The sequence below is a fragment of the Falco cherrug genome, chromosome 4, assembly GCF_023634085.1.
Source record: "Falco cherrug isolate bFalChe1 chromosome 4, bFalChe1.pri, whole genome shotgun sequence".
NCBI classification, from domain to species: Eukaryota; Metazoa; Chordata; class Aves; order Falconiformes; family Falconidae; genus Falco; species Falco cherrug.
Genome location: NC_073700.1, coordinates 8,359,805 through 8,377,514, shown reverse-complemented (window position 1 = coordinate 8,377,514; position 17,710 = coordinate 8,359,805). Strand labels below are relative to the sequence as shown.

At 39.7% G+C, this 17,710-nt stretch overlaps 1 protein-coding gene across 2 annotated transcripts in view; it reads left to right on the top strand.

Moving 5' to 3' along the window:
- The first annotated feature begins 966 nt into the window (after window positions 1-966).
- DCP1A (decapping mRNA 1A) overlaps window positions 967-17,710 on the top strand; it is a 37,750-nt gene continuing 21,006 nt past the window's right edge. Inside the window, exons 1-4 of one of the 2 annotated variants that reach the window (XM_055708559.1) lie at window positions 967-1,184; window positions 2,204-2,244; window positions 3,981-4,108; window positions 13,777-13,843. In XM_055708559.1, coding sequence (XP_055564534.1) covers window positions 1,050-1,184; window positions 2,204-2,244; window positions 3,981-4,108; window positions 13,777-13,843 — 371 coding nt within the window. In that variant the 5' untranslated portion in view covers window positions 967-1,049. The remainder of the gene's footprint in view (window positions 1,185-2,203; window positions 2,245-3,980; window positions 4,109-13,776; window positions 13,844-17,710) is intronic. The other variant, XM_055708558.1, reaches the window with a different exon arrangement.

Below are 17,710 nucleotides of genomic sequence, written 5' to 3'. Positions count from 1 at the left end.
GATACCAGATGATGACGAACACGTAAACGAACGGTGCCACCCCCAAAGTCCTGGATGGTCCTTCCTCCGGCCTCTGGCCCATCTCATCACACTTCAGAGCGCAGCCTGCAGTGAACTCAGAAGCCATTGCCCATGTCAGTAAATAAATCGTAACTATAAAAATAATGGCTGATTACAGTGTAAACAATAAACAGATCTTTAGCTTAATCGGCACCGTTGAAACAAACCAGCTATTTCTCTTCTTGACATGTCCAGCTGTGGACAGACAACTCGAGGCCAGCTGAGCACCTCACAGGCCGAGCTCGAGGCACCAAGTGCGGGGAAGGAGCTGGGGAGCCTGGCTGATAACCCCATCGCTCCCACCCCGGGGGCTTCCAGCCCCTTCCTCACCGCACTGTGAGCCGAACCCGGGCCGAGACGGGGGTAGACGGCGCGGGGAGCACAGCTCCGCGCTCGGCGGGGCACGGCACCGGGCAGCGACCTGGGCACCGGGCAGCACGGCGGGGGGGCGGCGGCCGCGGCTCGGCTCTGCCAGCCCCGGTGCCTGTGCCTCCACCTGCTGCCCGCCGACCGCTCCGCCCGTGCCCGGCAGCACCGGGGGATGCGCCGCAGCCCTCCGCGGGAGCACCATGAAGCCGCGTCTCCGCCCGGCTGCTGCCCTGCGCCTCACCGGCCTGTGCCTCAAGGCCACTGTCCCCGCCGCGGCGGCGGTGTGCAGACCGCAGCCCTCACCCCCAGGCCGTGCGTGTCGGCTGGGCCCGGGGGCTGCCTCAGACATGGCTGGTGCCCAGTCCCCACAGCAAGCGAGCTGCGAGGCTGGGGAGAAGGGAGCCCGCGGGCCCGGGGTTGGGAGACCGCCGGGAAGGCCCTCGCTGCTCCGGGCTGCGGTGGCCGGCGGCTGCCGCGGCGTGGCCGCAGGAGAGGCCTCACCGCCGGGCGGAACGGCAGGCGCGGGGCTTGGCGTTCCGGCCGGCGGCGGGGACGGGCGCGCCGGTAACACCGCGCGGCTGCTTCTTGCCCTCCCCCGCGAGTGGCTGCCGGGAGCCAAGATGGAGTCGGTGAGCAGAGCGGGGCAGGAGATCAGCCTGGCGGCCCTGAAGCAGCACGACCCGTACATCACCAGCATCGCCGACGTGACCGGCCAGGTAGCGCTGTACAGCTTCAGCCCGAAGGCCAACGAGTGGGTAAGTGCGGGGGAGCGGCCCGGGCTGTCCCCGCGGCCGGCCCGTGAGGCGGCGGCGCAGCCCCGGGCAGGGCGTTCGCGGCCGCCGGCCGTGCGGGGCCGGGGCTCCGGTCGCCCGTGCCCTGGCCGCAGCTGCGCAGGGGTCGCGGCGGGGGCTGCAGCCGCCCCGGGGAGCTGCCTGCCTTCCCCCGCCGCCGTGCGGGCCCCGGAGGGCGCTCGGAAGGGGGAGGGCAACAGTGCCCGTCCCCGGGGGCCGCTCGCCCACTCGCGGCAGCCGCCACCGGAGCGGCTGTGGGGCTGGGGGTTTCTTTTGCTCCTGGTGGCCGTTGCTGAACTGACTTTTTTTTTTTTAAATTGTAACTTGTTGTTGCTCATGCGTGTTGACCAGAGCCCTGATTCAGGAAGAGTGGGGGTTTGAGGGGTGTGGGCATTCGCATTCGTCACTGCACTGAAAAGTATTTTCTTTCACTGCCACTTTGATCACAAAACTACAAAAATGGAAGCGTGTGGAAATGCTCACAGCTTTCTCTGTGTGTGGGTCACAAGCACAGGGTAAAGGCAGCTTTGAAAACAAGTATGGAACAGAGCCGTGGGCCATAGTTACATTGTTTTGTTGTTGGCTGTGCTGGCATTGCTGTCCTTTGAGTAATGCTGTGGAAGACAACCTGTCTGGTATTTGCAGGCTAATGGGCTGTAGTCCATAAGTAAAATATGGGGTTATGAGAAAGCTGTTCGACTTTGACCTGTCAGGCTTGGCATAGGAAGGTTGAGGAATACAGTATAGCACATCATCAGATGGCTAGCATAAGCAAAATCTTCTGGAAATGGGTTTAATTTCCTAATCTTATGAAGAAAAATAAGGTACTTTCTGAAAATAATAGATTATAATTACAGTCCTGTGACGTCAAACCTCATGAAAAGATAAGGAGATTGTAAATCTCTGTAATTAAAATGCTATACAAAAGCTATGTGATTGTGTGAACAAGCATATCCCTTAAATGCAATTGCTCTCTCTTGTAGGAGAAAACCGACATTGAAGGGACCTTATTTGTGTACAAAAGGTAAGGGTCTTTTTTGCAAGGGGTGTTTACTTCCCTTCCTTAAGAAAACAAACCTTAGGTGGCTCCATGTGTTAGCCTTCATACTGTATTTACTGAATCCAGTAAACTCAGAATTAGCTATTTGACCAGCTGTTAATGTCGGTATACTAATTCAAAAAGAATAAACTGCACATAGGTGAATAACTCTGTCAAAAGCACTTAAAAAGTATTGCTGAAAAATCACAAAACTTTATGAATGCTGCGTATGTATCCACACAGAAACCCAGCCTGTTGAGCTCATTTTGTTAATCCAATAGCTTTTGTTAATGTATTGAGTGTGTTAAATGCTGAGTCTTTCTTTGTCAAATAAAATCCATAAAGCTGATCATGAAAACAATAAAGACAACAAACCGATCTGTCCTAACTTACCATCAGGAAATGGCAGACACTAAAAGCAAGCTGGAGATCTGTTAGTGTATAGGTTTGGGGCAACTTGATCTCGTAAAAACCAGGAAAGAAATTTCCAATTATATGGGATGAGGAAAGGCAGTGGCAGGGGAACTGGCATGTAAAACCAATCATGGATATAGGTTTTAAATTACAGGCAAATCAAAGATCTGACAATGAAATAACACTGTGTTGAATGTAAGAAATATAAATAGCGCAGACTTAACCCATCCTGAAACACACTCTCCTGGACTAGGTTATTACAATATTTTATCCTGGCACTGTGAAGGGATACTAGTAACCAAACAGTTCCTGTCCACTTTACTTTATCTCTAAGCTTGGAAATATTTAGTGTAAGAAAAGCCAACCAAACTAAAACCAAAAAAACTAAGGAAAATTCCCTGTGACTAGCAGATTATTTCAGAATAGTTCTGTCAGGTGCATTAAAAGACTTAACTCGTGATGATAAGGACTGTTTGCTCCATGCTTAGAAGCTCTTGACAGATTTTCTTGTTGCTCATTCAGTAAAGGTGGCCACATTGTTATGGAAATGTTAACATCTGCTAGCTAATTTTATCTGATTGTTACCGTAGAGTTGATTATGGCTGCTTAGAAGCACAGTTGAGTATGCTGACATGACATTCATGCAGCAAGAGAGAACAGATGTAAAACTACCCTGAATTTCCAGTGCTTGCTTGCTTGCCTGATGTTTTCTTTTTCTACCTGGTATCTAGCAAAAATCTAGATGATAATAAAGTTGTTTCACTAAGCAATACAATTCTGAATAATGCACTATCTGCTTTGAGGACACTGGGTCAAGTCTTTATTTTAAGAGTCTCTTTAGGGAAAAATTACTGTTTATGGTTTCCCTCTAAGTGTATTTCATGTTATTTAAGCTAACAGCGTTTTTTATTGTCAGACCTATTTACAGTAAGGTAAATGTTGATCTGTAAGTGGTTGTTTTTTTCTCCTCTCTTCTAAGAAGAGATTCTACAATACCTCAAAACGATCTTATGTGAAATATTGAATACACTTGCATTTTAATCCTGGACCTGGCCTAGGTTTTTTTTTAATAGATGTTTTTTTGAGGCATATCCTTGATTCAGCAGTTTAGTAAGTGTGTTTTTAAATTTAAATTAGTCAGCATGCCAAGAAATGATGTGGAAGAACAACTATTAGAGCTTCAGGAGTGCTAAAGCTTCAACTAATAAGTAGCGGATATCTGAAGATAAACTCATAACGCTATTTCAGAAAGTTATATATGTTGATCAAGGTGTTAATCCTTGGTTTTGTTTTAATTGAAACAATAGGTCAGCGTCTCCTTATCATGGTTTTACGATAGTGAATCGACTGAACATGCACAACCTGGTCGAACCAGTAAATAAAGATTTGGAGTTTCAGCTCCATGAACCTTTTCTTCTCTACAGAAATGCTAGCTGTGAGTATAGTTTTCTTTAAGCCATATAAACTTCATGTTCTGTTTTTTAACCTAGACCATTTCTGGTTGCTGTGATGTCTGTTTCAAGTAGAACGTAATAGAGCAGATTCCAATGAAATGTCTGATGATGTTTTCTGTCTACAGTGCTAGACTTGCCTAAATAGATGTGCTATTATATTATGATGACCGCCTGCTTTCAATAAAAAGAGGATATACTAACATTTCAATATTACTATTATTACTTTTTAATTAATCTGATAAGCTTAATCTAAACTTATACACAGTGCTATAGCATCAATAAAAAACTGTGAAAGAATAATGAAGATTGATAGATTTTAAAAGTATTTAACACCAAAAATGGTTTCTAAGGGCTTCCCCTTCTTTAAAATGAAAAATTTAATATTAAGCAGTAGCTGTTTGAAGAAGTTGAAAAATTACTCTAGGTTGAATGTTTCTTTCTCTACTGTAGATTTTGGGCTCAGGAGATAGGTGTCTGTACTGAATTTCTACTACTACTGGAGTGTAGACTCCAGCAAGTTTGGGTGTTGGGATAGCCATTTTACAGATGAGCAATAAAATAGTAGTCAGTATCTTCTTGCTGCTTTCTGAATTCTAGTAGTGTTTGGGGTCGTTGGTTGAGCTTCAGAGTCCTGGTGTACTGTGTTCCAATTAGGTACATGCTAAAAAGTCCTGTTACTCCAAAGAGCTCAAAGTATAAGTTATGCAGCCCTTAAAGAGAGCAAGAGGGAGTATATTTGTATATGAAAATCACCTATACGTTAAGTAGGTAAAAAATAAAAGGCACCCCACAGAGCAGAGAGTCCTGCTGATACGAAGCTATCATTTCATGTCCTCTTTACTGGGCAGGGGTCTTGAAACAAGTTTGCTGCATGCTGTCTAGTGACAGGTTCCTGTTACTGAATTACTCGGAGAACCTGGATGTTGTCTGGATACAGTACTTCCTCAACACCATGTTGTCTTTCTGTCAGAATGTCCCAGTTACTGATAGCAACACTGCTTTGACTACGCTTCAGTGTACTTAAAAGAACAGTCAAATGTTAATCCCTTCCTGTTTCCCCCTTGGAAAGCCTCTAGAATCTGTGGGGAGTAGAATAGATTCCATCATGGTGACAAAGAGCAGCTTAAAGTAGGTGGTCTTCTTTGTTTAACAGTCTTAGCAATCATCCTTCTGTAAGGATCATTGAGAGGAAAAAGTCAAAACTTGCCAGGAAGTTGAGAAGTCTAGGAGATTAGGGAAGTAAATGACTGGCAAGAAATTGGGAGGGGAGGAATATTGCATTGAGTTGGATGTTTAATGATGTTGCTTGGTTTGGAAGGAAGAGGAGCTGTAGGTGGTGGTGCTAGGGGAAGGATGGCCGATGAGGTGGCATTAGAGGAAAGAATTGTGGTTGTGAGATAGGCAGCATAAGGGAAGCAGAAAGTTCATTCATTTCTTTTCTGGAACTTCTGATGGTATCAGGAAGCAGGAGCTGCAGTGGAATTACTATGGTATATGCTAGTGGGAGTGACTATAGGATCACTTAAAGGAAACAATCACAAAATCATAAATTGTTTAGGTTAGAAAAGGCCTTTAAAATCACAGAGTCTAACTATTAACCAAACATTGCCAAGTCTACCACTAAACCGTGTACGTGTCTTTTAAATACCTCCAGGGACAGTGACTCAATCACTTTCCAGGGCAGCCTGTTCCAATGCTTGATAAACCTTTTGGTGAAGAAATTTTTCCTAAAACCCAATGTAAACCTCTTCTGGCACAACTTCAGGCAGTTAATTCTTGTCCTGTCACTTCTTACTTGGGGAAAGAGACCTACTGCCACCTCGCTACAACCTCCCTTCAGGTAGTTGTAATCGGACGAGGTGGCTGTGTGTGAGTTTATTAGAAGCTCCTAAAGCTAATTATCTGCCTTTCATTGATAAAAGCTTTCCTTTTCCTATGGGACACTATTATGTAAGATCTGTGGGAGGCTCATGTGAGATAGGATGGAGATGACAGAAAAGTGTGAGGAAGGAAGAAATTCATACAAAGGTGAGCAAGCAAAATATAGACTGAATATAGGAAATAATTGCATTCTAAAGTAATCAAGCGTTTGGGGCTTTTTCCTGTTATTATCCCTGTTGTCATTTTAAAAGACTTTGGTCAGAAACTGTCCTTTATTTCCTCACTCTGTCCTGTCCCCTCGAAGAGGGTGGTAGCATGTCCAGGAACAGTCTATACTGATTGCAAACTAAAAATATTCAGTGTAGTTAATATGTCATTAGTTATTTCCCCAAGTGCCGTAAATAAGCAGTAGATCAGTTTTTGTGTGCTCTAGCCACTAGTGTTCCCTTTGTTCAAATACAAGCTTAAAAGCTTAGAAAACAGTCTCTAAGCTTTGTATTCCTTACAGTTTCAGCACCACTAGCTCCCTTATAATTTTGCATTTAGTTGTGGTTTGGATTTTCTTCTTTATGCAGTTTCCCAAATTTTCTGACCTCTGTCCCCTGAATTAGTTAGAAAGAAACAAATTATGTGATTGAAATGTTCGGTGTTAAAGCTGCTTGCCTCTATCTGCATAGTATTTGTGAAACTAAAAAACAAAAAACCCACGCACACAAAAAAACCCAAAAAAACAAAACAAAACAAAATCCTTCAGGATTGGTTTGAGTTTGCAGACAAATTTCAACATGTACATGTTTTATTTGTATGGGTAGATTAGGGGATTCTTGTCCAAGTTCTTTTCATGCAGAAAGGTGTCCACCTCTGCTCAGCCGCCTGCTGGAGTGAAAAACCTTTGCATTTTTGGGACTAAGTCAAATCAGAGTTTTAAGCCAGTGATTAATGTAATGTGTGCCTTGAAGGGCGTAATGTAATGTGAAGTTCTTCTCATAGTCTTTAATGACTGAAAGACTGTGGACTGCTAGGTTATGCAAGAAAAACTACCTCTCCTACCTCTTAAACAGAGTGTAGCAACAGCCCTGTTTCTTGTAGTGTATTTTTGAGTCCTGCTTGAGGAAATCTGTGATTGTTAGAAACACTTTAAGAATAAGTTGTCCTGCAAAGATTGCTGAATGATTGAACTGATGATTCTGTTTCCTTAGTTTACAGGTGGGGAATGGTTTAAAGTACCTGATAAAACCCTAAAATCATATTTATTAATAGTACTGTTTGGCAGAGACAAATGTGTTTTATGCCTGTGTATTTATGTTGTAAAAGGATCAATGACAAATCATGGTTTACACCTCCCCAGGGCATGATAAAATAGCAGAAAATGAACAAAGCAAAATTATGCCACCACATACTCCAGGAAGGTTCCATGTCAACAATTTTTATAATTGACTATGATACTACTGTTTTATAAACTTCACATTTTCACTTTGTTCTGGGATTCTGTCTTAAGGTAATAAGGGCAGTCTCTTATGTATACCAGATCCAAGCTCTGGCATTTCTGTCTTAAATGGCATGAGAGCTGTACCGAGTATAGGAAGTGACATACTCCACTCTGCGCAGAGAACACAAGTTATGTGAAGAACTTTGCAAGCAGTATATAAATATTATTCTTGGTTGGCTGGAGGCTTTAAGAGTGATTTCCCTGTCATGCGAGATCATAATATTTTTGGTGGGTTTTACCATTCTTTTATAATTTGATTTGTTGAAATATTTCTTTTTAATATACAATAGAATTTTTAGTTTGCTGTGTATCAGAACTTAATTTCTCTTAAGCTGTAGACACGAGATCCTTTATCCAATTGCACAAAGGCTTTTTCATACTCTTAGAAAAAGACTAGGTAATTGCTATTTTATTCCCATGGGAAAGGAGGCCTGACTTATCTTTCATAGTTGTTGAGGGTGGGGGAGTTCCCCCCCTGTTTTTACAGGGTGGGATGTGAAGGAGTCTTTGGTGGGTGTTCTGGAAGAATAGATCGAGTGATACAGTATCTTTCTTATGTCTACCTTTTGTTTTGTTCACTGAGTGAAATGGAAGATGTTTGGGTCAATTTGTTACTCATTATTCTAGTTAGAGGTAAGACATGTAGAAGCCTCTTTGTTTGTTTTAGGGGGGTTGGGGTTTTCTTTGTTTCCAGAAAATAACACCTTTAATATTTTAGGTGTTAATGGGGAAGTCTTTCCCAACTTCAGAAATTCTTTTTCTCAAAATCATTCTGGCTATGTAATACAGTTCAGGCCCCAAAAGAATACTTAGCCTTTCTCAAAATTTTGGGTTTATGTCTATTTTAAAAGCTGTATATAATGCTCCCTGAAAACTTACACTATTTATTCATGAGGCATCATCAGATCAAAAGCAAAAAATGATAAGGTGTGTGACTAAAGCTGTGAGACATTATACCAGTTACAGTGGTAAACAGGAAAAGGTATTCTACTTTTCATTGTGAGAGAGAAATAAAAAAAGCAAGTATCTCCCAAAGTGAACAAATCAAGAAATTACCAAAATAAAAAGAAACTGTTTGCCTTAATGTAACATTTTTAATTTTGAATTCCTCTTAAAAAGTAGAATTTTTGAAATTAAACCTCAGATTTCATGTGCTATTTATAATTTTTTAATCTGCAATCTGTGTTGCTGGATACTTTTGATCCTTGTCTAACTTCCCCTCTAGATGAATGCACATTCTTTAGAGTACTCAGGGTATTTGTTCAATAAGCACTGAATCCCATTGACTTTTTTTAAAAATTAAGCTTGTTTCCTCTTATCTATATTTTGTGAAAAGTACATTAAACTCTGTTTAAAAAAATGCATACAGTTCTGCCAGTAACATTGAAAGAAAGTACTAAACTTTCAGGTTGGACTATTATTAATCTGTAATGTGAGAATTTCAAGCTAATAGTTGATAGTTTGCTTAATAATAGAGGAAAATAAGTCAAAAGTTTTAAGCAATGGCCAACTTACCTTTTAAAGTCTGCAAGAAGTATTCTTCTAAGTCTTTCTCATTTATAACTTTCCCTCTGTATCGGTGGTGTTGGTCTTGATTAAAAGGCTTTTTAATCCAGGCTAGTTCACTTGGGAGGTCAGGCAGATTGATTTCCATGGTGCTGAAAAGACAGATGCTAAGCATAAAACTTGGGTATTAAAATAGATGGTCCTTGTTTAGTGTGGGTTTTTTGTTTTGTTTTGTTTCTTTCTTGCTTCTTATACCTGTCCAAGGGTTAGAGTTAGTAAAACAAAAATAACGGATTTTGGAGAGGTTTATACATTTAAGTGAAAGACTCAGTTACAAAGTGCTGTCTTCTGGGCTTGTTATCATTAATCAAACCAACTTGTATTCAGAACAGCAAAAGCAAAATAGCGGCATTATTTCGATTAAAATTCTTTGAAAGAGCTCCTGGCTGTTTTCAAAATAAGGCATCTTTACTGGTAAGGAAAGTCTCTCATTTTCACCTTTGTTGCCTGCTGGCAATGCATTAAGTATAACATATCTCTGTGATTGCCAAAGCTGAATGACTCTCCAGCAAGCGCATTAACCCAGTGGTTTAGCCTGAGATAAGAAAGGAGCCTGTTCTTGATACCTTTATAGCAGAAGCAGCAATGCAAGCTAGGGGGAGGGGAGAAACCATTGAAAGCTGTTAAGAAGTTCTAAAAATATTCTGTGTGACCTGAAAGATGGCACTCTAACTGGAAGGGGTTTTCTGCTCTGGTTCAGTGTTGCAAAGAAGTAATCCTTCTCATTCCACACTGTATTTTGTCAGGTGGCAGTTTGTTAAGGTGTTCCTGGTCTTGGATGCTGTTTGTCACCTGCTGAATTACTCCAGTGCAACTGCTTGTGGGATTGTGCTGTGAACTGTATTTGTGAAATGGCCTTAGATAGTCAAAACAATAAGAAAGGGAGGGACGTTTTTATTAATCTTAATGGTTTATAAATGTATGTGGTAGGCTAATATCTAAATTGAGGAAAATATGAATAGTGAATGAGGAATCTCAGTGAAGAAGATATTAGAACATGCTGAGGAGAGGTGGCGATTCAGCTAACCTTGCTACTGGAAGAAGTAAGAGTTTTGAGAGGTACGTGCTTTTGCCTTAAACTCTATTTGAAGTGTAAAAAAATACATAGATAAAAAAAACCATATGCAAATGATGCGTATATGTGCTTTTCTTTATGGGAGTGAGATCTGCTTAAGTTGATGTGCTTCAAAATAAGAGCCCTTTCTTTCCAGGGAGGGTTTGAAAGGTTACTGTCCTCCACTTCCAGTTGTAGCATCATCTAAATCAGAACTGTAAAGTAAAACTTTCTTCTTTCCTCTGTCAGTTCTTCCAACTAGTTAAGGTAACTTTTAAACTTTATCTTTTTGAATGAGATGAAGCTGTACCTGCACAAGTAGCTGAACTGCCTAAGGCAAGAGCGGTGGTGTCTGGATTCTCTGAAACTGTCAGTGCTGATAGGTCCCACGTACACTTTTCCTGGCATAGCATTTTCAGGCTACAGGTTCATAAATGTTTTACCAGTTTTGCCTTTACTGTGATGCCCCCAGCTTCTTGCTTCTCCCCTCTCTCTTGTGCTAGATGGTATGTTAAGCTGATGCACAAACAGTATCAAGGAACTTCTGTGGACTAAAATGTGTCTGGTGGACTTAAGGGAGAGGATTGAATTGAGGTAGCATGAGTTAACAGCAAAGTTATAGGGGTGGTGACACTGCTTGTTTCTGCTCACTTAAAATGAAAACTGAAGTGAAACTACAGCTCTGGGATGCAACTTCATTTTATGTTTCTGAAGAGTCAGGCCTCTGTGTGGCACTTTGCTATCCCTACTCTTAATTCGGATCTGCTAAATGGGCAGCATTGGAACAGTAAGCTGACAGCCTCGTGAAGCAATGGGAGCACAACATGGAAGAGACCAAGACCTTTTTGGTGTCATCCAACTGTTAGGCTTGAGCAGGAAGGCTTTCATAATGCTTTTATTATCTCAAAATCTCTTTGATTTCCCAATAGCAATTTCAATCAAGTTTTAATGATTGATCCAGTCAAATTTGGACAGAAGTTGAATGTTACATGTTTTAGATAGAAACACTAGGCCACAGATACCTAATAAAAATGACATATGTCAGAGAAGAATGTCGATGAAGTGATGACTTGTTTTAATTTTCATAAAATCTGATTTCTCTGTGATATGGGTTACTTATTACTTTGTGTGTCAAAATGTAGTGTGAATCCAGCTGAAAGATACTGCTGATGATAATTACAAACTGCTTCTACTCGATTGCTAAAGATGCTGCCCAACATTCAGTGTAGAAGAGCTGAGTGGAAAGTGTTGAACTAGATGGAAAAATAAGTCGCTTAATTTAGTGGCTTCTGCTGCATGAAACTCTTAAAAGAGCTGTAATAGAAAGATATGCCATTATAAATATGACCATTCAGCTATTGTTTATGCTGAGTGCAATAAAAAGGTCACAGATTTGAAAAGAACTGGTATGTACCAACTCTGTTTTAAATAAACAAATGTTCATAGCTAAAGTTACATGCGTGTAAGATATATATCAAATATAGTAATGCAGTTGGGACACACACACATACTTCTGGAGCAAGGGGACTGAACTGATAGTACAAATGAGTCCCCTTTTGAAAAGACAAAAGTAAACATTCCAGCCTGTTGGACCATATCTAAGTTAATGCTTGAGTTCATGTGTTCATAATCTGCTTTACGTCTTTGTAATACTGTTAATGTTTTGTAGTGACTCCCTGTGATTGCTTGCCAGCAGTACAAAGTGGAAAAAAAAGCCTGATAAGTCTGTACACCAAACTGAGATTTGGATCTACTTCTGGTCTTGTGTAGGCCTGTTTCTGGCAGAATTGAGTGTGACTTTTATCATTTGTCCCATTAAGATATCATTATAGGTTCCTTATCTTCATTTCTTCAGCAAGTATGCTTTTGAAGAAGCTTTCTTCTCTTGGCAGTTTGTCTGATAATGAAGTCAGGGAAGGGAAAGAGCTTTTCTTCAGTGTTAAGATATGCTACATGACTAAAGAAGTACCTCAAACTGGAAACTTTTTTGGGTTTCTATGCAGTAGACAATCCAGCTACATTAAACTGTAAATATTAATGAATATTTCATAAGCATTGGATATATGTATGAAATGCTTCTTTAAAATTGGCATATGTCTTCTTGTAAGAAAAAGGTTCCTTAAATTACGCTGTATTGATTTCTTTGTTTCTTACTTGAAAAGCTTTGTTGTCTAACTTAAGCTGTAACTTCTAAAGAAACAAACACAGAAGTTAATTACTGTTTAATAAAATAAACTTGAAAAATAAAAAGCAAAGTAGAATTTAAGTTTGCCTTAGGATATTGTTACAGAAGTGAGGTGTGGGCATGACTTTTTGAGGGTTTTGGTTCAACACAGTAACCCTAGGATAACTGGAAGGCTTAGGAAAAAAGTTTGGTAAGTAATTGCCGTCTTTGTCATTGCTTGAATAATTTTGAGTGGGCTTTGGTTGAGATTGAGTGTTTTGAGGAGGGGAAAAAAAAAAAAAAGGCAGGGGTCAAATGATTTCACTTTGAAATTAAAAAAATGACATCTGGCTGAAAACGTAGTTTAGTTTTGTTTTTTAAACATTCCTTTCCTCCACTTTAAATCATATCTTTGTAATCAGTGATGTCAACTTCATAAAAACTTTGGTATGAACAGTAGTCTAAAGATGACTTTTAAAACTGTTATTTTCAGAAATTAAAATACTTTAATGGTAGCGTATGTAGAGAGTCCAGGTGCCTTTGATGTACTTCCACACTATGCATTGGTACACTTCATAGGTGAATCAAGATTTGAAATAACCTGCTTTGTGGGTTGAATTAAATACAAATTTGGAAAGAATTCTGCAGATTTGTTGTGTTTGCACAGCTGTGGGGACAGTGAGGAAATAGATGACCATGGGTGTGGGTAAGAATGGCCTCTGAAGTGGGATTGCTGATGAAGAAATAGTACCTAGTACTACTGACAGTATTTCTGCCTCTGATGAAGTATCTTTCAACTCAGTGACCAGGTTCTAACCGCCAACTTTCAGTGGACTTGTACTTATTCTGAAAGCCAGAATGGGGCTTAGTGTCTTGCAGGGCTGAGACCCTTTTGCCCTCATTGCTTTGTCCTTGATACCTTCAAAGAGCAGGGTTCAAGATAAATCTAGTTTTAAGTTGCACCATAAATGTAACAGCATGATTGGAGCTTTAGTACTGCTTCCTTCCTTACAAAAAGAATTTGAGCAGGGAGGCTTCTGGAAAGCCTCTGAGTGAACTGTCATATTGTAATTCAAACTGGAATATTTTTGTTGAGCTTCAAAAATTGACAAATTTAAAAATGAGTGTTTAAAAAAAAAAGATCATGTTCTTTAGCCTAGTTTAAATGGTAAAGTCAGTAATTCAAAACAGGAAGGTTGCAGCTGTAGTTAAAAGGCATGGGGTAGTTAAAGCTTCGTTTTCCTGCCACTTTTATTTACAAACAGTATCAACTTTTTGTAGTTCTTGCATTTAATGACTGAAGTTGTATTTGTGTTTGCACATATGCTATTTGTTTACTTTATAAATAGTAGTCAGTCACACAGAGTATTTGAGTGAAAATTGATGGTAATTCATATATTGCAGATCTAATGGACTGCTGCTTTTTGTGTTTTTTCCTGTTGATTTGATTACTTTTTAAAAAATTTTTCTTATACTTTTTTTTCTCATTTTCAAGTGTCAATTTACAGTATCTGGTTTTACGACAAGAATGACTGTCATCGAATAGCAAAACTCATGGCTAAGTAAGTACTGTGGTCTTACTATTCTGCAATTCTTTTATGCAATACAGAAAAAAAATTGAACCTATTAAACATTTTGGGGTTTTTCTCACTTTCCTTAGATAGAAAAATACAGCATTCTTGGCTGGTACCAGTTTTTGTACTAATCAAAATGTTGGTTTTGGTTTTTAAAAAATGATAACATTAAATTTTTCAGTTAAAAAAATCAGTTGAAGTTAGTTGGCATTCTCCCAAGAAAGCAAGTATGAACACTGTTTATTATTTTGTATTTTATTTTGTATAGAGATGCTGGCTAATATCCTCTGATGCAGAAAGTGTGATCAAAAAAACAATGGTGATGTTTTTTTGGTTGGTTTTGTGGTTTGTTTGGTGGTGGGCTGGGTTTTTTTGTTTGGGTTTGTGGGTTTTTTTGGTTTTTTATTTGTTTGTTTTTTCTAAAGGCTTAGTTATATTCCGGTATAAAGCGAAGAGTTTGGGGAATAGTGGGAAAAGTAGGTGGAACAGGTTAGTGATGTTAAGAAAGTAAAACTCTGAAATAAGAAGAGCTGCCTGTTGCTAATTTCTGCATTGTTTGTTTACATTTTTCTTTCTTTTTTTAACCCCTTTGGAGATGAAGTTGGTTTATAAAGCTGCCTTGTCTCTTGGCATTATTTTATAGTTCCAGGGGCTCCTAGAGATGTCATGCAGCAGCAGTATTTCTGACATAATCTGAATTTAAAGAAACCTTAAAAGACTGTCTTTGCAATAACATGGCAGTGTTAGTTTAAGCTGCTGACGCTGTAGCAATGCAGTTGGCAGATCTGTGATGGTTGCACTGCCACAGCTGAGCGCTTCAGATTGGAGGACAGAAGTTTGAGTGAACAGAGGTCAAAGAAGGCTGGAACTGGTTGAGTTGGCAGTGTGGTGCAGTCTTTAAAACATGTTGTGATTGGAAGGTATTCTGGCACCTTTCTGTTCCTGCAGGTGAGGTGCCTTGCAGATTAAGCCAGGACTTTTTACTAATAGAAAAGGATAAGAATTAACTTAAAGCAAATCTTCAACATCCTTACAAAAGAGAAGAGCTTGAATTGTGTGACAGAGTAGTTACGCTAGCAAAAATGCAAAATTGCAAAATACAGATGACTGCACAGGATATTCATCCCTTGTTTTCTGCTTTACTTTTCTTTGCTATCACACTACTTTCCTGAACTTTCTTTTCTATTGCATGCCTTTATCAGCATGTTGGGTCTTGCAAGTCGGGATTTCTTGGAGACTGGCAAAATTTAATTATATGGAAACTAGTCATAGTGTAGACCCAGCAGGTTTGTTTAAAGTCAGTCAGGGAATAATCTAAGCTCTGTTGTCATCTCCTTTCTAAACTACCATAGTCTGCCTTTTCTTGGGTCTCTGATGCCTGTAAAGCAGCTTTGTTAACACACACAGGCAGAAGTGCCAAAGTTGACGTTATTGCTTCACCCCTGTTTATGGTGTGGATACTCACATGCTGTTGTGATTGTAGCATCTCAGCAGCCTAGAAAGTTTCAGAGATTACAGATTATTTTGGAAGGCCAGAAAGCTGAAATGTATTTTTTAAATGTTGGATTTTATTTTATGGTGGGTGTTAGAATGACTGTGGTTTTAAAATACCTTTGAAATTAGAGTTAATGCATCAAGCAGACTTTGGGAAACATATATTGAGCTTTAGAGAAATCAAATGTGTAAATAAAAAGATTTATTCATTGGATATTGGTAGAATAAAGACTTAAATTTTGCTGAGCTGGCTAGGACTTCATTATGATTTTTAGTCTTTGCTACTGTTAACTTGGTCAAAAAAAGGTATGTGATCTTTGCTAGCCTCAGTGCTACTAGTAATAAGTCTTCCGTTATCTGAGCGCTTCTTTTCATAAGGTCTTTCTTCATTATTAGATTATGGAATGTCAGAATCCTTATAGTCCTTTTTTTCCCTTGAGATTGTGTATTGTGTTGGGGGTACGAAAGGTATTGGCAGAAGCCATTTCTATACTTATAAAAGTATTTAGTGTAAGTGTATTTACTTGTTTTTGTTGAAAAAGCACTGTAGAATGAAATCACACTAAATTTGGTACCACATGTCTTATAGCTTCTGAGCATCTAAAGATTTGTATTAGGAAAAATGAAATGAAGGCATTCTAGTTGCACATTACTGTAGGATGGAAAAGCTGCACTTCCGAGGCTATTGTTAAAAACTTGATGAGAAGCGGATTGCCACTGTCTTGCTGACATCTGTTTCCACAAACATCAAGTTTTTTCTCCTCCAAAATGGGTAGAAGGCAGTCAGAAGAAAAGTAAAAATGCTGATACTTCTGTGCTTCTCTATATGGAGGCTGAAACTGCAGGAGTTATTTCATCCTGGGTGAAAGATGTATTTAAGAAAGTAAAAATGCACTATAATTAAAAAACATAAAATAAAATTGAATATTGGAGAAGGAAAGCTGCATTTCAGCACATGGCAGCAGGCAGGCTCCACCAGGCTTAGTTCAGTATATTTGGAAATAAATATTTAATTTTGTTCCGTAGGTTCTTGTCTTGGGTGGAAATTGGGCTTTGCACCCTCTTGTTTAGGTGGGTTCTTTTACCACTGATAGGAAAGGGTACGGACTTTATAGTACCTCAGAGCTTCAGAAACATTACCATAAAAGGTTTCAAGGAGATTTGCATTCTCTTTCCTGCTGGTTGACTTGACCTTATTGTGCCAGACTGAGTTAACAGGATTGCAGGCCATCCATTTATATTTTGGTGGCTTATCTTGCAAAAGAAAAGTAAATTAGTGTTTGTAGGCTTCGTAATCACAGATTTCACTTCTTATATTCTCTTTCTCTGTGTCTCCCCCACCCCACCCCCACTTTTGTGAGGCTGTGCCAGGTATATTTTCACGATGTTATAACTGCAGATATTCTTAAACTGTCACAGCAGCTACTGTGTCCCTAAAGGAATGTGTGCATCTTCTACTATCTGATATAATGGAAGGAAACAGCAGGCCTTGCTTAAAAAAGATTTAATCCTGGATTGCATACAGAGCATGCTCAGTGTACAGATTTGCCATAGTTGACTCTTTTCCCCAGCAAAGCTATTTGATTTACAGAACTCTTTTCTTTTTCTTTTCTTTTCTTTTCTTTTCTTTTTTTTAATATATGTATTAGGTTTTTCTGAAACTAAAAAATGTTGTGGGAGTCATCAGACTCCTGACTTTAGAAGGAATGAATTTGGGTCAAGCCAAGATGGTTGTTTATGAGGGATGAGCTTTCTAGTAGGATAGAAAATGGGGTTTTTCAAATCTTTGTGAAACTATTGCATTCTGACATGTAAATTTGTATGGGGTTTTTAGTTTTAGGTTAGTCTTTAAACTTGTTTTTACCCTGTTTCAACAGTCAGACCCAAACTGACTGCTGAGATACAGGCAACAGAGGTGGGAGAGTATCTCAGATAGTTTTGGGGGTATATTGGTAACACCATCTGAATGTAACCTGCATGAGACAGGGGATGGAGGAAGAGCTGTTAAACATCTACATGAGAAGATGATTTATTATTCTTGGGGGGAAAAAAAAAGTAAACTTTAAAAAGGTAACAAACACTTCATAATGGACAACAGGAAAATATCACAAAATGTTTTTCAGAAATCTTTGCGAAACATATCTGTGAGATGGATGTACTCCTTGAAGATACTTTGCTATGACACCAGTTAGGACTGTTTAATGGGAAGATGTTTTATTGAAACCTTCTGGACCAGTTAGCTAAGAGCAGGAGGAATGTCTCAAGACTGAAACCTTTGCTTCACCTATCACGCAGCTCAGGCGTGACTTCAGCTGTCCAGAGTTTTCCTTTTATCTGAAGTATTTCTTTTTTTTCTGATAT